The sequence below is a fragment of the Saccoglossus kowalevskii genome, chromosome 2 (genome assembly GCF_978046115.1).
Source record: "Saccoglossus kowalevskii chromosome 2, keSacKowa6.1, whole genome shotgun sequence".
Classification (NCBI taxonomy): domain Eukaryota; kingdom Metazoa; phylum Hemichordata; class Enteropneusta; family Harrimaniidae; genus Saccoglossus; species Saccoglossus kowalevskii.
The window spans coordinates 4,021,632-4,041,567 of NC_140642.1; the positions used below are offsets into that span (position 1 = coordinate 4,021,632).

Consider the following 19,936-nt stretch of genomic DNA (forward strand, 5'->3'; position numbering starts at 1 on the left):
AATTTCTAATACTTTTGGAGAGAGGGCGCACCATACCGACTGAAACTGCCCAGGAACAGGTTTAGCAAAATGTTTTTTTTTTTCTGCAATAATTTCTATTTCGCTTCAAACATGAAATGATACACTCGACTATCGGACAAGTATTAACATTTGTTTATATTTTTGGACACTTACATCATGCACTCGTTTGTATGCGCGCATTGTGTTAGTTCTCGGACAGTTCTAAATAGTGCTAAATACACAAAAACAAATCAAAGAAATTATATATACAATGTATGTATCCCATAATCAACTGATTAACGCTAATCCCCCCAATAAGTTTTTAGGGTTTTCTGTATTTGTCCCTTTGTACTTTGCGATTTCAAATCATTTAGCTGGTAAACCCGGCTTCTTTAGTGATCCCATGACATTGCGTTGAACGGGTACATAATTCTCACCTACAATTATAGAAACCTTTTTGAGTACTCGCTTGATAATTTTTTCTAATGTTCCAATATAATTACACTAAATTCGTTCCTCTCCCATAGAAAGACTGCGACCAAATAGATTAACGTATCGTCAAGTCAGGTCGATAGAACTATCAGTTCAAAACTCACTGTTTATAACGACGTTTGATCAAAACAAAACACTGGATTATCTAAAGAACATAGCAATGACAGTGAATACAACCAAGAAGTGTCGTAAAGCTGCTTATTATGTTTCCAAATAAAATGCATGTCATAAAACCTACCATGTGAATTGCCAACACAATTCGCTGGGAAATGTAAATTAAACAGTTCATCTGATTTGTATGCCAACGAGCAGTATATGATAATGAACAGTAAAAAGTTTTATTTTGATGAGCGCCTTGACCACGAGTTCGGGACTGCCAGTGGAGCTTCCTTGCGACCTTTTTAATACTGTTTACGCTCCACCACGGCTCCGTACAGAACCAGAGGGAAGCTCTAATCTCTTTAATATCCGTGCCTGAACAGTCATGAACTCTGGTCTAGGGACACCTCTGCCCTAAAAATCAATCGCCATTAGATCAGATAGTTAGAAAATAGCCGATTCATTATATTATTTTGTTTTCACATTCATTTCATTTGTGGAACAGAATCCCAAATTAACGTCAATGTGTATTGTCGCTAGAACCCGGGCACTAAAACTGGCATTATTCCTAAACTCGATGCAGGTGAACTCTATGTAAGTGTTGGAATCACGCCCGCTATCGGGGTGATAATCTAACTGTATGAGGGCGCTATAATCGCAACAAACCCAATGAATTGCGCCACAGAGCTCTGAATGATCATGGCTGCTCCAGTGGAAAGAAAGTTTGACGTCGTTATTTTCGGGGCAAGTGGCTTTACAGGTCAGTTTGTAGTTGAAGAGTTAGCCAGAGTTGCTGATGAAGAACGAGACATAAAGTGGGCTATTGCTGGACGCAGTAAAGGGAAACTGAATGATGTTTTAAAGCAGGCAGAATCGGTAACAGGTAAGACGAAACATCCAGAACCAGGGGCACATCACTAATAATTCTTCCAGAATGTTCCACGAGTATCAAGGTGATCACAAAAGATTACACTCTGGGTCACCCGAAGTCCGGACTATGGGTTAACGGACCATTTCGCCCTGTTTCGCGTGAGCAAATTAGTGGGCGTGGCCTTATATTAATTGTGCTTCGTATCGGCTATTATATATCTCCCGCTCAGCTGGGGGTGACTATTATACTATGTAGGCATCGATATCGTATGTGATGTAACAATGTAAAGTTGCACAACTTCCGGTTATCGATTTCCACCACTCAGTTGTAGTACTCAGAGATTTTTTTTTACCTTAAAAATGCCTTTTCATCAACACGCTTTGTTGGTATTACCACAAACATGCATAATTTTAAATTCACTCACTTATTAATGTTAAAAAAAGTAAAAGGATGTATTTTGACTGATTTTAGTTGATTTACGTCATTAATGACGCCAACTTTGTACGATGAATCATGATTGCCGTTCACTGATTGGTGCAATAGATATAAATTCACCAATCGATGGGCAATCTTATTTCCCATGATTCCTAGCAATGTCATTGGTGTGAATGAACTCAAATATTGGTCAAAATAAACCCCTTTTACTTTACAACTTTTATCTAATTTTCAACTATTTTTGAAAAATAGTTAAACTTCTCTGAGATTGCTTCCATGATTATGTTAAATCTAATTATTCCGCCAGTGCAATGTACTTTGAATTTACCAGATGATGGTTCTATAAACTGGATTTTGGTTGCATATTACTTTAGCTATTCAATCAAATATGCATGGCCACAGAGTCTGTTGCCACTAAATACTGATCACATCAGAAAAACTACACCCACTCTCCTGGATCTACTGATGGACAATTACTATACTAATTATTGTTTTTATGGGTAATAAATTTCAACTTTGGCGTTGAGAAAGGAGGATAAGCATTGTCAATGCTTGATGGTTTTGTGCAGTCCTGTCCCGTCTCACTGCTGGCTGTTCATTTCCATAGGTTATTCACTGTCTAATATTGACGTGATTATAGCTGATGTAGCTGATGAAGAATCCTTGGAATCTATGTGTAAGCAAACCAAACTGGTATTAAACTGTGTTGGTCCTGTAAGTATAGTTACTCTTCATGTCCTCAGATGTAAGTGTGTTGACTCATGTGACTTCATGTCCTCAGATGTAAGTGTGTTGACTCATGTGACTTCATGTCCTCAGATGTAAGTGTGTTGACTCATGTGGCTTCATGTCCTCAGATGTAAGTGTGTTGACTCATGTGACTTCATGTCCTCAGATGTAAGTGTGTTGACTCATGTGACTTTTGTGTGTGATGTCTTCACATATTAATTCATCTTTGATTTTTTATGGCTGGCCTAATTTTGTTCACACATTCACTCTCGTAAAATCTGACAAAATTCCTGGCCCATTGTTGACATAGTAGCACCCAAAAAAATAGTTTTTTAATACCTTCTCGCAAAATGTATCTCTTCCTACAAACCTTGGGTAAAAAAACTTGTGTGAGCATAAAGTTACTATTTGGTTTTTTGATATCTTTTTTTCAATACTGAAAAAGTTGACCTTGCAGTTTTTAACTTTTCTGTTATTTTGGATGGGGGGAGGGGAACTGGTTATTAAATGTTTTGTCAAACCTGACCAAATTTGAAAAAAGAATAGTTCTGTTATTCTGTTGCCATGATAATGGTCATAGCTTAGCACAGGTAGCTTGTTAGAAGTAGAATTGCATATAAACCAAAAATTTCACTCATTTATGTAAATTTTGGCTCTACTAACGGAGCCTTTATGGTAATGAAAAATCTACAGAAACTGTAACTGTTAGTGCTGTTACCTAGATACGCTGGATTGTCCACATGTCAATATTTTGTTTCTCATACAAATGCCCTGCTGCCATAAAAAAATTCTTTTTTTTTATTTCTACCATAATATTTATTTATTTATATTTATTTATTTGATAAAACATAGTGCAAAATAAAAAGATATAAATTTTTTCAAAAAGAATACATTTAATTTTTGTTTATAGATTGAATCGTGTAGTAGCTAATTTACAGTTAATTTACTTTTGAATTCTTATGAAACTTTTATGTATTTCAGTATCGTTTCTGGGGGGAGCAAGTTGTGAAGTCGTGTGTTGAGAATGGATGCCATCATATTGATATCAGTGGTGAACCACAGGTAAGCTAACATTTTTGACTCGTGTGCGAAGCACAAATTGTCTGTATGTATGTATGTCACTTTTTTTGTTCCACCGTTATCTCAAGAACCACATAGATGCTCTGGCCCAATGTGCTGATTTGATAAGGTTTTGGTAAAAAACTATGCATATTAATTACCTAATTTGCATGATAATTAGCTAATTGTTAGCTGTTTCATGACTGTTCCACTGATATCTAAAGAGCCATTCATTAAATTTTGATAAAACTTTGTACATAGATGCTCTGGACTAATGCACAGATGTGATTAGTTTTGGGTAAAAATCCATTCATATTATTAACCTAATTTGCATAATGATTAATACATTTTCGGCTTTTCTACTGATATCTCAGCTACTAATCACCACATTTCAATAAAACTTGCATAGATACATAGGACAATGCACAATATGAAATATTAATTACCTAATTTGCATAATTAATCAATTTTCAGCTTTTGATATTTCAAGTACTATCACCTCATTATTTTCAATGAAACTTGGTACATGGATTTTCTAGAACAATGCAGAGACCTGATTAATTTTGGGTAAAAATGTGTGCATATTACTCAACTAATTTGCATAATTAGTTATTTTTCAGCTTTTAGACTGATATCGCAAGTACAAATTATCCCATTTGAATGAATCCTGGTACATAGACGTTCTAGCACAATGCACAGACCAGATTAGTTTTGGGTTAAAATCAGTGCATATTGATTACCTAATTTGCATAATTAGCAAATTTTCAACTACATATATACTCTAACATAATGTGACGATCTAATTAGTTTTAGGTTTACCGTACTTTCCAGAGTATAAGCCCAGGGGCCTGAACATGTAAAATCGGAAAAAATAAAGGGTGGGCTTATACTCGAGGACCACCTCAGAAAAAATAATTTTTGGGTGCGTTTAAAACTGTAACCATCTTCCCAGCCTAGAAACATTATCCAAATTACATTTTTCGTTCACAGTGCCGGTCTCGGAGGAATATTGCGTCTTTTTGAGAAAACAAAAATTCAAAACGAGTCTTCATTGAGTCAACGACGCTTTTTACAATGAAGAAACAAATATGAACAAAAAACAAAAATGTTATTACATTACGGTTCACATACCGTCTGAATTTACGGTGCAAAAATGGGCAGGGTCTGTGGGAAAATGGTCGAAGGCAAGATCGTACGCAAACTCTCGATACAAAGCTATTTCCGCCATGGTTTCATCATAATTTGACCTGAACAACTTTCTTTGACCTAACAGGCCACGTCTTTCGTTAACCAATGAAAATGCTCTGTCATACAGTCGAAGTATTCCGATTATTGACAAAGTATTTTTATCAACGCAATGCGGAAGTGTATTACCGCGATGTTAAAATACGATCTGTTAACACTGATTTTGACAAAAAACTGACCTTTTCTCCCTAAAAGTTGTTGATTCGCAATTTTCGAAAGGTAAACTGAGGGTGAGGGAAGTATTTAAACCTTTCGTGGCTGCCAACAAGTCATGTCGAAGAATAGTTTGCTCGTTCACACTCCATTCACGATAGTCTCAATGGACAAGGTTACTCGGAAAAGTAAAACGATGATAGTGACCAGGTTTCACGACTTGACGATCACATTTTTGCCGTTTGTAAAACTACTACTCAAAAGAAATATGGATTATTTCAGTATTGCAACATCGGGGTTCATCCCGAGTAAATAACAGAATAGAAAACATGCGAACTTTGTACGTTCGCCCGCCGTGCACTCTGAATTAATTTCTCATTAAAGTGGGAACCAAACTACCGTACCAATCATGATTTTTATGCAATGAAATACACTTTTTACATGCATATTTTAACAAATGTCGTCAACGCCCGGTAAAAACACCCTGGGCCAAGGATACTCAAGGATGCCCTCAACTCGTTAAATGTCCAAAAACAGAGGGGTGGGCTTATACTCGGGGAGGGGCTTATACTCGGGGAAGTACGGTATATACATCTATAATAATTTGCATAATAATTTACTTTTCAGCTTTCCACTAATTTAGTTAGGATTGTTTATCACATTGTAATGAAACTTTGTACATGTGCGTTCTGAAAAAATATACAGACTTAAATCTATGCATAATAATTGCTTAATTTGTATAATGTTTCATTTGGTTCATTGAGGTAGTCCACAGATGTGATTAGTTTAATGTTGATAAACATGCATATTGTTTATCTATTATTAGCCTATTCCTGATATCTTACAAAATCAGATTTAAATTGACTTCATCACACAGGTACTCTTAATTAATTAGACTAAAAACCATGGATGAAAAATCCATGTATTTTCTGTATGTATTATAAATTTTGATAATGTAAATCAAATTGTTTTCATGTTGTGCATTACAAATAGCAGACAAATATTAGTTGCTTAAGCTTCTCATTTGAAATGCAAATCTTAAATTTTGAATTAACACAGAAGTTCTTTCTAAGCTTTCTTTAATTTTGGATGCTGCCTAAAACATTGTTCGGAATTATTTGGATCTAAATGAAATATCAGGGAAAAATCAATACTTACATTGTATTGTATAACACTATCAATGTTTAAACTATTCACAACATATTTTGTTTGCAATCTAATTTCAAGATCTTTCCAATTTACAATGCCTCAGTGATTACTTTATTTTTTAATTCATAGTTTTTAGAGACAATGCAGCTGAAATATGACAGCAAAGCCAGAGAGAACAGCGTCTTTGTGATTGGAACATGTGGTTTTGACAGTGTACCAGCTGATATTGGGACTAATTTCATACAACAGCAATTCCCAGGTGTGCAGACAATAGTGTGTTTCTGATTGATTGACCTTGCATGTTTTAAATCATATAGATCATAATATCAGGTGGACCCAATGAATCTCTCACTCATACAAAAATCACTGTGTGTTAATAATTATATACCATATCAAGCACCTTTATTCTAATTGGTTAAAGAAAATAACATTATATACCATATCAAGCACTTTTATTCTAATTGGTTAAAGAAAATAACATTATATACACTTTGACATACAAAAAATGTTTGGATTCAGTCTGAAAACTTGGAATTATGTTTTGACCTCTGTGCTTGCATGTTCCATGCGTCTCCACCTAGTCTGATCATATTCAAACTTTAGAAGTACATGACACACCTTGGACAACATATGTCCATTTGTTTCATCATCCGATTCAAGGTGGCCGAATGGTGTCAATTTTTGTACTGAAAATTTCTCAAAATCCTGCATTTCTGCCATTCCAGAACCAGACCACAATTGTGTATGAACAGATTTTGTTTAAATTTGGTACAAACATAAGACAATATGGGTCCCCTATACATGTCTTTATCTCTGACGTACATGTCCTGACCGATAATATTCAAACTTTATATTTATCATTACATCATGTCACACATGTGCATATTTATTCATTTGGTTATCTGATTCAAGATGGCTGAATTGCAGCTGTTTTAATGTCCATACATTCGTCAAAATCAATCATTTCTGCTATTCCGGATCTGGTTCTCAGTCATACATGACCAGACAGATTTTGTTCAGACTTGGTATGTACATTGAACTTTATGGAACCTTAATGCACGACAAGTTTTTAGATTGGACTCAAAATGGTCGACTGGCAGCCATTTTGTTTTAATGAAAACAGTTTTAAAGCCATATCTCTATATATTCCTTAAACTTGAGAACTCACAAGGACTATATAATGCAATTACTTGTTTCATCATGGTCTGTTTCAATGACAAATTTTAAATGCAATTTTAATTAATAATATTATTGGATACAATTGAACGTCATTCTCCTTGGATGGGTGGATGATACAAAGATCCCAACATTATAAAATTGAAAATTTAATTCATGCATTGTGTGTGTTAGCAGAATGTTGAGTTTACGTGGTGCTTACACAGGATGGAAATGGAAAGTATTTTAAAATATTTGAAAAGTTTCCTGCCCTGGTATCTGGTACACAATTTTGGAAAATTTAACTAGTACAAGGCAGTTAATTAATGTTATGTTTATTTGTTTATATTTATTAAAGGTGAATTAAATTCTGTAGAAAGTTACGTGACATTCAACAATGGACCAAAGGTAAACAACATACTGTGAATGTAATATATTTCTTGAATAAAATCCATCGGAATTGTCACATGAACATTCAAACCACATAGATGGCAGTCAAAAGATATCACATGACCATATGAATAGAAATCCATCAAGATGATTGTCACATGACCATCCTGCCAAACACAAAAATCTATGGATGACTGTCTTGCGATTGAGTTCTCTGATCATACATGTATAAATAGAAATATGTGGGTGGTAGTCATATAATCACTGTGCTCACATAGAAACCATAGATTACCACATGACCACTCTGTCCAATCTGTTTTTGTCAAATCACTTTGTCATTGCTTTGGAATATATGGATGATATTCACATAATTAACTATTCCATACACAAGAATATGGGTGATATTCACATAATTAATTATTCCATACACAAATATATGGATGATATTCACATAATTAATTATTCCACACACAAATATATGGATGATATCCACATAATTAACTATTCCATACACAAATATATGGATGATATTCACATAATTAACTATTCCATACACAAATATATGGATGATATTCACATAATTAACTATTCCACACACAAATATATGGATGATATTCACATAATTAATTATTCCATACACAAATATATGGATGATATTCACATAATTAATTATTCCATACACAAATATATGGATGATATTCACATAATTAATTATTCCATACACAAATATATGGATGATAGTCACATAATTAACTATTCCATACACAAGTATATGGATGGTATTTACATAATTATTAATTCCATACACAAATATATGGATGACATTCACATAATTAACTATTCCATACACAAATATATGGATGATAGTCACATAATTAACTATTCCATACACAAGTATATGGATGATATTCACATAATTAACTATTCCACACACATGTGGATGATATTCACATAATTAACTATTCCATACACAAGTATATGGACGGTGTACACATAATTAACTATTCCATACACAAGTATATGGATGACGTTCACATAATTAACTATTCCATACACAAATATACGGGTGACGTTCACATAATTAACTATTCCATACACTAATATATGGATGATGTTCACATAATTAACTATTCCATACATGAATATATGAATGATATTCACATACTTAACTATTCCATACATAAATATATGGATGATGTTCACATAATTAACTATTCCACACACAAATATATGGATGATATTCACATAATTAACTATTCCACACACAAATATATGGATGATATTCACATAATTAACTATTCCACACACAAATATATGGATGATATTCACATAATTAACTATTCCACACAAAGTATATGGATGATATTCACATAATTAACTATTCCGTGCATAAATATATGGATGATGTTCACATAATTAACTATTCCACACAGAAATATATGGATGATATTCACATAATTAACTATTCCGTGCATAAATATATGGATGATGTTCACATAATTAACTATTCCACACACAAATATATGGATGATATTCACATAATTAACTATTTGATACACAAATATATGGATGACATTCACATGCTTAACTATTCCACACAGAAATAACAGTGGATGATATTCACATGATTAACAATTCCACACAGAAATAACAGTGGATGATATTCACATGATTAACAATTCCACACAGAAATAACAGTGGATGATTGTCAAATGACCACATTATAATTATGTACATTATAATAATTCAGGAGTAGATTCACTGTCACTGATTTGCAATGTAATTTATAGGGAGGCGGTTTGCACTATGGGACCTGGCTATCGGCAATCCATGGCTTAGGGGACCAGCAGAACTTAAGAAAAATTCGTAAACAGATAAACCCAGAACCAATGCCAAAAATGAAACCAACTCTTCAAAGACGGTATTGTAACTTTCATATATTGTAGGGGTGTAGTATTTCATGTTTGATAAATGGTGCATTCCATTTTATATTTTAGGGGTGCAGTATTACATAGTTCTGTTATGGATAAATGGTGCATTCCATTTTATATTGTAGGGGTGCAGTATTACATAGTTCTTATATGGATAAATGGTGCATTCCATTTTATATTTTAGGGGTGCAGTATTACATAGTTCTGTTATGGATAAATGGTGCATTCCATTGTATATTGTAGGGGTGCAGTATTACATAGTTCTTATATGGATAAATGGTGCATTCCATTTTATATTGTAGGGGTGCAGTATTTCATAGTTCTGTTATGGATAAATGGTGCATTCCATTTTATATTGTAGGGGTTCTGATATGGATAAATGGTGCATTCCATTTTATATTGTAGGGGTGCAGTATTACATAGTTCTGATATGAATAAATGGTGCATTCCATTTTATATTGTAGGGGTGCAGTATTACATAGTTCTGATATGGATAAATGGTGCATTCCATTTTATATTGTAGGGGTGCAGTATTACATAGTTCTGATGTGAATAAATGGTGCATTCCATTTTATATTTTAGGGGTGCAGTATTACATAGTTTTGTTATGGATAAATGGTGCATTCCATTTTATATTGTAGGGGTGCAGTATTTCATAGTTCTGATATGGATAAATGGTGCATTCCATTTTATATTGTAGGGGTGCAGTATTACATAGTTCTGATATGGATAAATGGTGCATTCCATTTTATATTGTAGGGGTGCAGTATTACATAGTTCTGTTATGGATAAATGGTGCATTCCATTTTATATTGTAGGGGTTCTGATATGGATAAATGGTGCATTCCATTTTATATTGTAGGGGTGCAGTATTACATAGTTCTGTTATGGATAAATGGTGCATTCCATTTTATATTGTAGGGGTTCTGATATGGATAAATGGTGCATTCCATTTTTAGTCCCCGTTCAGGCGCAGCCTGAAAAGGGGACTACTAATTCAGGTTATGTCCATAATTCCGTCTCCAACATTTTCTCAGAAATTCTACAGCAGATATCAGTGAAACTTGGCAGGTTGATTAACATGTCCCCTCCGAGTATGCACGTAATTTTTTTTCCAGATCTGAAAATCCCAAGTGGGTCTTTTTCACGATTTTATCAAAAATTGCCTCTCCCGGCAACATTGACAAAACGTCTGCGCATGCTCAGAATAAATTAATTACTGTAAAATACTTTATTTTTGCTTGCAACATATTTTCGCTGAAGGAATGTTTCAGTTAAAATAAAATCCAGCGAATATACCCTTTTCTTATATTTTACAGTCAACTTGTCAAAAATCAATGAAAATAAATTCAATACAAAACACCCAGAAAAAGTCTTTTCAGCGAATGATAATTCCAGCTGAAATAAAATATTTTACAGTAGATTAGATCTGTGAGTAAGGCTGCTGTTATTACGGCACGTGATTTCTCCATTGCGTGCAATTTATTATAGTACTGTTTATACATGTATTCTGTTTGGCTCAGTGGTCTCATTCACTCGTTACTAGAAGAACTAGTAACTTTATTTGATTTCAAGAAGGCGGCATAAGAGACGTGTTTGCAAAGGTAAGTTTTCCAGTTTATTGGGGTACGATTGGTGTACATTTCGTGACGTACGGACGTGAATATTATGATGATTGCCAGCTTTATATTCTTGTGAAAAACCAAAAAAAGCAAACAATTGTCTCTAATCTACGAAACTAGCAGTCTGCAACGGACCACAGTCTGTGAACGGACCGTTGATGTTTTGGATATTTCATTCACTCCTGATGCCTAAAAGAGTCTAATTTATATTTTACCGTAGTCATTGACACCTATTCAAGAGTATCATGTTTATTGTGAATAGCGTGAATGGGTAAGCTTTGTTTCGACAATGGGCTGTTATTTCTGTAAACAATGTTAAATTATTCTTTGAATGCTCAGTTTATTTTTTTGAAAACAACTAATTTTTCGATTTAAAAAAAATCATGCCGTTTTCCCCGTCAAAATCAAAGCATAAAGATCTTGCTAAACATCGGTGAATCCCCTGTTGCGTTCACCACGAGGTCACTGAGCCGTCATTAACATATTTAAATGACCACGTGTACTGAAATAACATGGCGGATATCGCATCGCATCGCATTTACATTCGACCGAAATCATTCGTTTACGATGAAACTAAGTTGAATATTACTTCCAATTCATAAAAATTCAACGAATTATTTTTTTGTGCGTATTATAATCATTACTGAATAATAATAAACAATTGCAATACTTCGAAAACAAGTAAGTTATTCACTTGCGAAACACAGAATGACCAGATTGTGCTACCGTGATCATTTGCTACCGGTACTAACAACTAAGCAATGTATTCGTGTTTGTATTTATTCGAAACTTCTTTTAGAAAATACTTTACTGAATTTTTGGGGGGATTCAATTCCAACATTTCGCGATGCCAAACCAAAGGCCTTTCACTCTTTGAGTGTGACACCTAAACCAGAAGTTTTATGGTGTATAAACTGGCACTAAATGAAAAAGCCGTTGAACCTTATTCAAATTTATAAGTACATGTTATTATGTATTTAATTATGAAAACTGACTAAATTAAATGTGATCTTATTTTTAATTTGAACAGAATTATGATTTATATCGGTAATGACGTTTTCATCCAATATTAATAGTGCAATTGTTAAAATGCCTACCTACACATTTATTGTTTTTGTTTCTGTTGCCCTGAAATAGACATTTGTAAAAAAAAAGATGTAGCCATGTAGCCTCTTCCTGTTATCTGTTTCCAACTTCTTCCAGAGTAAAACTGGTGAAGCCATGTAATTGCCATACAATCATAAACTGTGGGAAAACTTATATGTTATTGAAAATCTTTATTTTGTTGTCTGTGAATTAATATAATATTTGAAATGGTGTAATGGTGCAAAATATTCTCAAGCAATTGGTTTTCTGGTGGCACTACACTGTGCATTTATGCATGATCTCAGCTTACTAAGTGATGATGGTGGTTGAAATGGAAAACTGAATACAAAAATCCAGTAACATCTCAAACGAATTTCCGTCTGCTGTGAATGCATGTTTCGTTACATCAAATAAATAACCCAATTTTATTGAATGTATCCAAAAACATGGTACCAATGATCTGAAATTTCAGGAGTGCTCGCTGAAGGTTTATCAATCTTGCTTATTGTCTTGTTCTTTACCAATCCTGCATTTCAGTTACTAGAATTTATACTAAAAAAAAATAGTTTCTGTTTTTCTTCTAATAATTCGGCCACTCTCAAAAACAAATATTTTTCCATGGTCGAAATGCAAGAAGAATACAAAACTACTGCGATTGCATAGCGATACCTGTAGGGCCATTGTCAATTAGTTCGCCTGATCAACACAGCGTTATACATAGGGCTGATATTGAATCACGGAGAGTAAAATCTTGTGATACTAATCTCTAGAACCGCTCAGATTGGTACATACCGGTATGTCTTATGAACCCACATGTGTATATCTTCAACAATACTCATTTTAAACTTTTTTTTTTTACAGTGGTGCTGTGAACTGCTTCAATTTTGCAAGGCAATTTTTTCTGGGTTCCTACAACATGTGGAGTGTCAGGGACTTTATTGAAATTTCATAGAATCCTGAATATATCTAGAAGTGAAAATTAAATGGTTTACAGTATTTTATACCCATTAATAATGATGAAATGCAATAATATCACTGCACTAAAAAGACTTCAAACAATTATTGTTACTTCTTCATTGAAGGTTATGAGTAGACCAACCTTTACTGGCTTCCTTAATTATTACATGTACTTGCTCTGAAAACATAGCTTTTACAATTGTTTAAATTAACAGATGTTGTTCTATGTACAATGAATACATTTTAAATAATAAACCTTACTGTATTAATAAAAAATTGTATTTGACAACATGAGAATGATTCTGATGCCCAGTGGTGATGTTGAAACAAACCCAGGTCCTGGTAATATACTAAGACCTGATTAACAAAGAAGTCATGTACATCAAGGTTCACTCAGATTTATGAATGCAGTTTCTTGAGCAAGTATACATGTATGACAAATAGTTTTGTTGCACTTGTGTACTCTGAGATTCTGAACATGGGTCAGTGGAAGTTTTTAGTTGTCAGTACAAAACTAGATTATGGGAAATCACTTTATGATGAGTTGTACCCACATAGAGTACATATTCATTCACCTGTTTGCAGATGTTCCTTGTACTACTTTATAATCAAATAACGGGGACTGTGACATTTCATGTCTTGTATATTTTAGGGGTGCAGTATTTCATAGTTCTGATATGAATAAATGGTGCATACCATTGTATATTTTAGGGGTGCAGTATTTCATAGTTCTGATATGAATAAATGGTGCATACCATTGTATATTTTAGGGGTGCAGTATTTCATAGTTCTGATATGAATAAATGGTGCATACCATTGTATATTTTAGGGGTGCAGTATTTCATAGTTCTGATATGAATAAATGGTGCATACCATTGTATATTTTAGGGGTGCAGTATTTCATAGTTCTGATATGAATAAATGGTGCATACCATTGTATATTTTAGGGGTGCAGTATTTCATAGTTCTGATATGAATAAATGGTGCATACCATTGTATATTTTAGGGGTGCAGTATTTCATAGTTCTGATATGGATAAATGGTGCATTCCATTGTATATTTTAGGGGTGCAGTATTTCATAGTTCTGATATGAATAAATGGTGCATACCATTGTATATTTTAGGGGTGCAGTATTTCATAGTTCTGATATGAATAAATGGTGCATACCATTGTATATTTTAGGGGTGCAGTATTTCATAGTTCTGATATGGATAAATGGTGCATTCCATTGTATATTTTAGGGGTGCAGTATTTCATAGTTCTGATATGAATAAATGGTGCATACCATTGTATATTTTAGGGGTGCAGTATTTCATAGTTCTGATATGAATAAATGGTGCATACCATTGTATATTTTAGGGGTGCAGTATTTCATAGTTCTGATATGAATAAATGGTGCATACCATTGTATATTTTAGGGGTGCAGTATTTCATAGTTCTGATATGAATAAATGGTGCATACCATTGTATATTTTAGGGGTGCAGTATTTCATAGTTCTGATATGGATAAATGGTGCATTCCATTGTATATTTTAGGGGTGCAGTATTTCATAGTTCTGATATGAATAAATGGTGCATACCATTGTATATTTTAGGGGTGCAGTATTTCATAGTTCTGATATGAATAAATGGTGCATTCCATTGTATATTTTAGGGGTGCAGTATTTCATAGTTCTGATATGAATAAATGGTGCATACCATTTCTTGGAGCTGATGCAGCCGTAGTTCGAAGAACCCAGCGATATCAACATGAAAAAAGAAACAAACGCCCAGTAAGTGACAATACAGATCTTGTACATTAGACCCAGAGAAAAATGTTGTTAGCTCCTGTGTGTGCGAAGCATATTATCTCATGTCAACCTTTGTTTGCAAAATCACAAAAACTTTAAAGCGGATTTTGATCAAATTTGATGCCAAAGTACTTTGGGATAATGCACAGACATGTTTAGTTTTGGGGCTATGTTCGTGCATATTAAGTAGCTAATTTGCATATTGGTTATCTCATTTCAGGCTGTTTCAAATTAAGTACATAATATGTACCTTGGGTTAACATGCAGACATGAGTAGTTTTAGGGCCTTGTTGTTGCATGAAAGTAGCTAATTTCATATTATAAATTATTTTCAATTATTAAAAGGGACCTTGATGCACGTAATTTTATTTTGTAGAATGAGCTCTGACTGACAGCCATTTTGTTTTAAAAAATACAGTTATGGATTGATATATCTGACATGCCTGAACCAATCAAAGTTCAAACATACATCAGACATCATATCATGAACATGCATTTTTATCACCATCAAATCCAAAATGACTGACAGGCGATCATCTTGTTTAATACAACCAATCATGTTTAAACTTCACAAATACATCACACATTAGGTCATATATATAAATCTCATGTCTATAATTCAAACAGGGACTATGTCATTGACAGCAACTTGTTGAAGTATGCAGTATCTGCATGTTTTACCACAGATATTGCTTTATGCCATTGTGTGCATCAGTTTAAAAACATTTTTACTTTTGCAATTTTACATACTAGTGGAGTGTGCCACATAAAGTAGAGTAGGGAACATGTTTTTATGTTTTAGAGGATGAAGTACCCTCTTTATCCTCATAACTACTTTTTCAAAACCAAAAAAAATAACTAAGCTTAAAAGAAAACAAAAACAGTCAGACACATCAAAATTTTGTTAAATCTTACGAGATATTAGTAATGAGATTCCTCATATTTCTGATAGCAATATCAAACCAAATGAATAGTTCAGTTATTTTAAAAATCTCCTCAAAAGTAGTAGCTCCCAGGATCCAACATCTGCTCCATGAAGAAAATAATGCTACCTGCAATATGCAATTAAGGTAATGCTCTTGAAAATAACCTTGCCTCAGCTGAGGATAAGATCTGCAATACTGAAACATGGCCAACAACATTTGATAAGATGTTTATCATTCAGGCACTGTCTTAGAATCCAACAACATTTGATAAGATGTTTATCATAGTTTATCATTCAGGTACTGTCTTAGAATCCAACAACATTTGATAAGATGTTTATCATAGTTTATCATTCAGGTACTGTCTTAGAATCCAACAACATTTGATAAGATGTTTATCATAGTTTTTCATTCAGGTACTGTCTTAGAATCCAACAACATTTGATAAGATGTTTATCATAGTTTATCATTCAGGTACTGTCTTAGAATCCAACAACATTTGATAAGATGTTTATCATAGTTTATCATTCAGGTACTGTCTTAGTATCCAACAACATTTGATAAGATGTTTATCATAGTTTATCATTCAGGTACTGTCTTAGAATCCAACAACATTTGATAAGATGTTTATCATAGTTTATCATTCAGGTACTGTCTTAGAATCCAGCAACATTCTTTCAAGCCAACAGATTGTTGAGGAGGTTGTACTCTGAAAACCCTCATTAATAATTATCTTTACAGCAACAAATGTTCTGATCAAACCGGCGATGCAAATAAAAGTCGAAAACACAGTAAAACAAATTGTACACATGTATTATTAAAATGCCCCCTACTAAATAGTTCATCTTGATATGAACATTACAGATTCAGTACGGTGCCTACTTAGCATTACCTAATATCTTTGCTTTGATTGGTTTGATGTTGTTTGGACTGATATTTATTATTATGACAAAGTTTCGTCTTGGCATGTATCTTCTTGCAAAGGTAAGTATAATCACTGTATTAAAATGATCAATATGTTATTGTTCATACACATTAGTTTAATAAATGACAGGTTGTCAACATGCATCAGCATTATAAGTGTTTAAAATTTCACAGAAACATTTTTAACTTTGGAAGTTCTCAAAACCATTAAATTCTGCTGCAAGGATTCATAATGTAATGAAATTTACAGGAACAAGAAATTCACTGTAACTTCCTAGATTTAAAATAATTGAATTTCAATTTACTGTACTGCACATTTTTTTTTAAATACAATGTTACAATTTAATGCAGTATTCGTCATGAACCACAGGTTTGCTTCTGATACTGAAGAAATATTGGCCAGTGGACACCTTGCCATCATTGAATATATATATCAATGTTAATTACATTTTTACATTTACACTATAGTATCCAAGACTGTTTTCAGCTGGGATGTGCAGTCATGAGGGACCAAGCAGAGAACAAATGAAAGGATCTTCATTTTCAATGACCTTCTTTGGACAAGGATTTAACAAAGACAGTTCAAATAAAGATCAAAATGATATGAAAATGGTTACCAAGGTTACTGGACCTGGTCAGCATTTCTAGATAATTATAATATTTATACTATCACTCTAAAATTTAACTTGTTATATCTATGATTGGTTAACCATCATTAATAAGTCGTGTCACTTAGACTGTGTTCACTTTTTGTCACCAGACCTGCTCTGTTTTAAATAGTTTATGATATTTTTACTCCAGAACCTGGTTACATTACAACACCAATTGCCATGGTACAGTGTGCGGTAACTGTCTTGAAAGAGCCTCAGTCTTTGCCACAGTGGTAAGTTTCAAATATTTCATTCGATTCAAAAGCTAAACAATATACCAGGGTCCTACTTTACTACATATGTTATAAAACAGATAATACAACTTCAAGTATAGAATAATATATTTTTAGAAATACACCCCCTAATTTTCCTGATTTTACATGTTCAGGCCCCTGGGCTTATGATCGGGGAAGTACGGAATATAGCAATAGAAATATTAATCAATACAAATAAAAGTTAGGATGAGGAATTTAAAAAAGTAAATAAAATATAATAAGTTAAATTCATATGTTGGAATGCCATGAAAATAAATTTTGCGACATGCCTTAATTTTTCATCCTATACGAGATCTGATCCAAGCGAGATAAAATGTATTTTTTGGAAAATTCTGAGACCTGTCAACAATTCATCACTAAATTTGTAATTGAAAAAGGAACCATGCCCCTATTTTCAAATGAAATATGCCATGAAAGATGAACTTTCAGAAGATCTGCATAATGATCAACTTATGTATATTCAGGATCAAACTGGTAAAGACCTCAGCTTATGGTTTCTTAGCATGCTAAAACTTAAATAGTGTTTCATCTTTCATGTCATATGAGCTGTATAAAATTCCTATACCTTTGTGAGAACAAAGTGTAGATAGGAAAATTCTGATTGGCCGAGAAGCACAAAGTGGTTTTAAAATATCAAAGTATTTGATTAGCTCAAGCCTGGAGGATTATACAACATTTCTTATTGTTTATATTTACAGTGGCGGCGTGTTTACACCTGGAACGATGTTCATGGATACTAAAATAATAGAGAGACTCAATAATCATGGTATTAAATTCACGGTAGTAGGCGATGCCAAGTAAAACTACAACTGATATGTAGCATACATATTGGTATTACCAACTGAAATTCTTTGTGCTGCTAGCTTTCAAATATTTACAATAATTCATGTACCAAGGTGCAAATGTTCAATATTTTTGGATACATTTATTAGTTATAATAAAGGTTTGCTTATATTGTCATTGTTTCATAATTTGAAAAGAAAATGGTTTGTCCAGCTACACAAATATAATTTTGACTGATATTTGCATGTACATCATGATGATAAAGAATATATGCCACATAAACACATCTTATTTGAATGCATCTCCAATAGAAGCACAAATACATGTGTTGTATACTGAATCATTAAAATACAACTTATTTTGATACTTTTTAGTCCCAGTTTAGTCGCCTTCTGTTCGTCCACCTGTATCTTGGACATGCCTTGGGTTAATTCAAAATAGTTGACGGGTTGCAGTTTTGTTTTCATGAATGCTGTTATTAAGACAATCTGCCATGCCTGAAGTGATTGCAATCAAACTTTACAACTACATTATACATCATCTCACACACATTGAAATGCATTAATTTTGTTTCAAGTTGCGATTTAAAAAGGGTCAACTACGGAGTAATTTCAGTTGGACCTGTGACCATTTTCATTTCACACTTTTGAACAGTACTAAAATGCTGCTTCTAACTTTCATGGTAGATGGTTTGTAACCCATCAGAGCTACACCTTTATCGGCAAATCATAACTGTTCAATAATTCACACCCTTCATTACTCTCAGCATAGAAGTGTGTGCAGCTGAATCTGGACCAATCAAATCTGTTGATTTTATGTTGCCCATAGCATTATCGTAAAGTTAAGTGTAGTTTATTCTCAGATCATGTTAATATTTCTGTTTTAAAACTAATTACTTCTGGAATTTACAAACGTCTATAGTCATGCAAATATTATATTCCAACTCTTTTGTTAATGGCCATGACAATACTAGGACAAAAAATGACCATCTATCTAGCGTCTATCTTGAATCTGGTCACCGGTAATCTTGTTTCATCAACGAGCACTTCCAACAACTCTGTTATTATAATTCGAAGACTCGGGCGTATTCAAATATTCAGGCATAATTTTATGTCCAAAATGACCGCTAGTTGACCATAAATGGACAAGCACAAGTATGACATTTATTGTACTAAGTTTGAAAAAAATTTGTCAATGCATGTCCAATAAATAACACA

The 19,936-nt window shown here is 33.4% G+C and overlaps 1 protein-coding gene across 1 annotated transcript; it reads left to right on the forward strand.

Moving 5' to 3' along the window:
• Positions 1 to 1,259: 1,259 nt before the first annotated feature.
• On the forward strand, positions 1,260 to 18,896 carry LOC100374065 (saccharopine dehydrogenase-like oxidoreductase). The gene is made up of 11 exons (XM_002732488.4): positions 1,260 to 1,474; positions 2,505 to 2,611; positions 3,608 to 3,688; positions 6,362 to 6,491; positions 7,746 to 7,795; positions 9,568 to 9,698; positions 15,029 to 15,146; positions 16,952 to 17,071; positions 17,480 to 17,645; positions 17,813 to 17,894; positions 18,635 to 18,896. Exons 1-11 carry the CDS (start codon positions 1,285 to 1,287, stop codon positions 18,735 to 18,737), a joined length of 1,278 nt encoding a protein of 425 aa, XP_002732534.1. The 5' UTR covers positions 1,260 to 1,284; the 3' UTR covers positions 18,738 to 18,896.
• Positions 18,897 to 19,936: the final 1,040 nt, after the last annotated feature.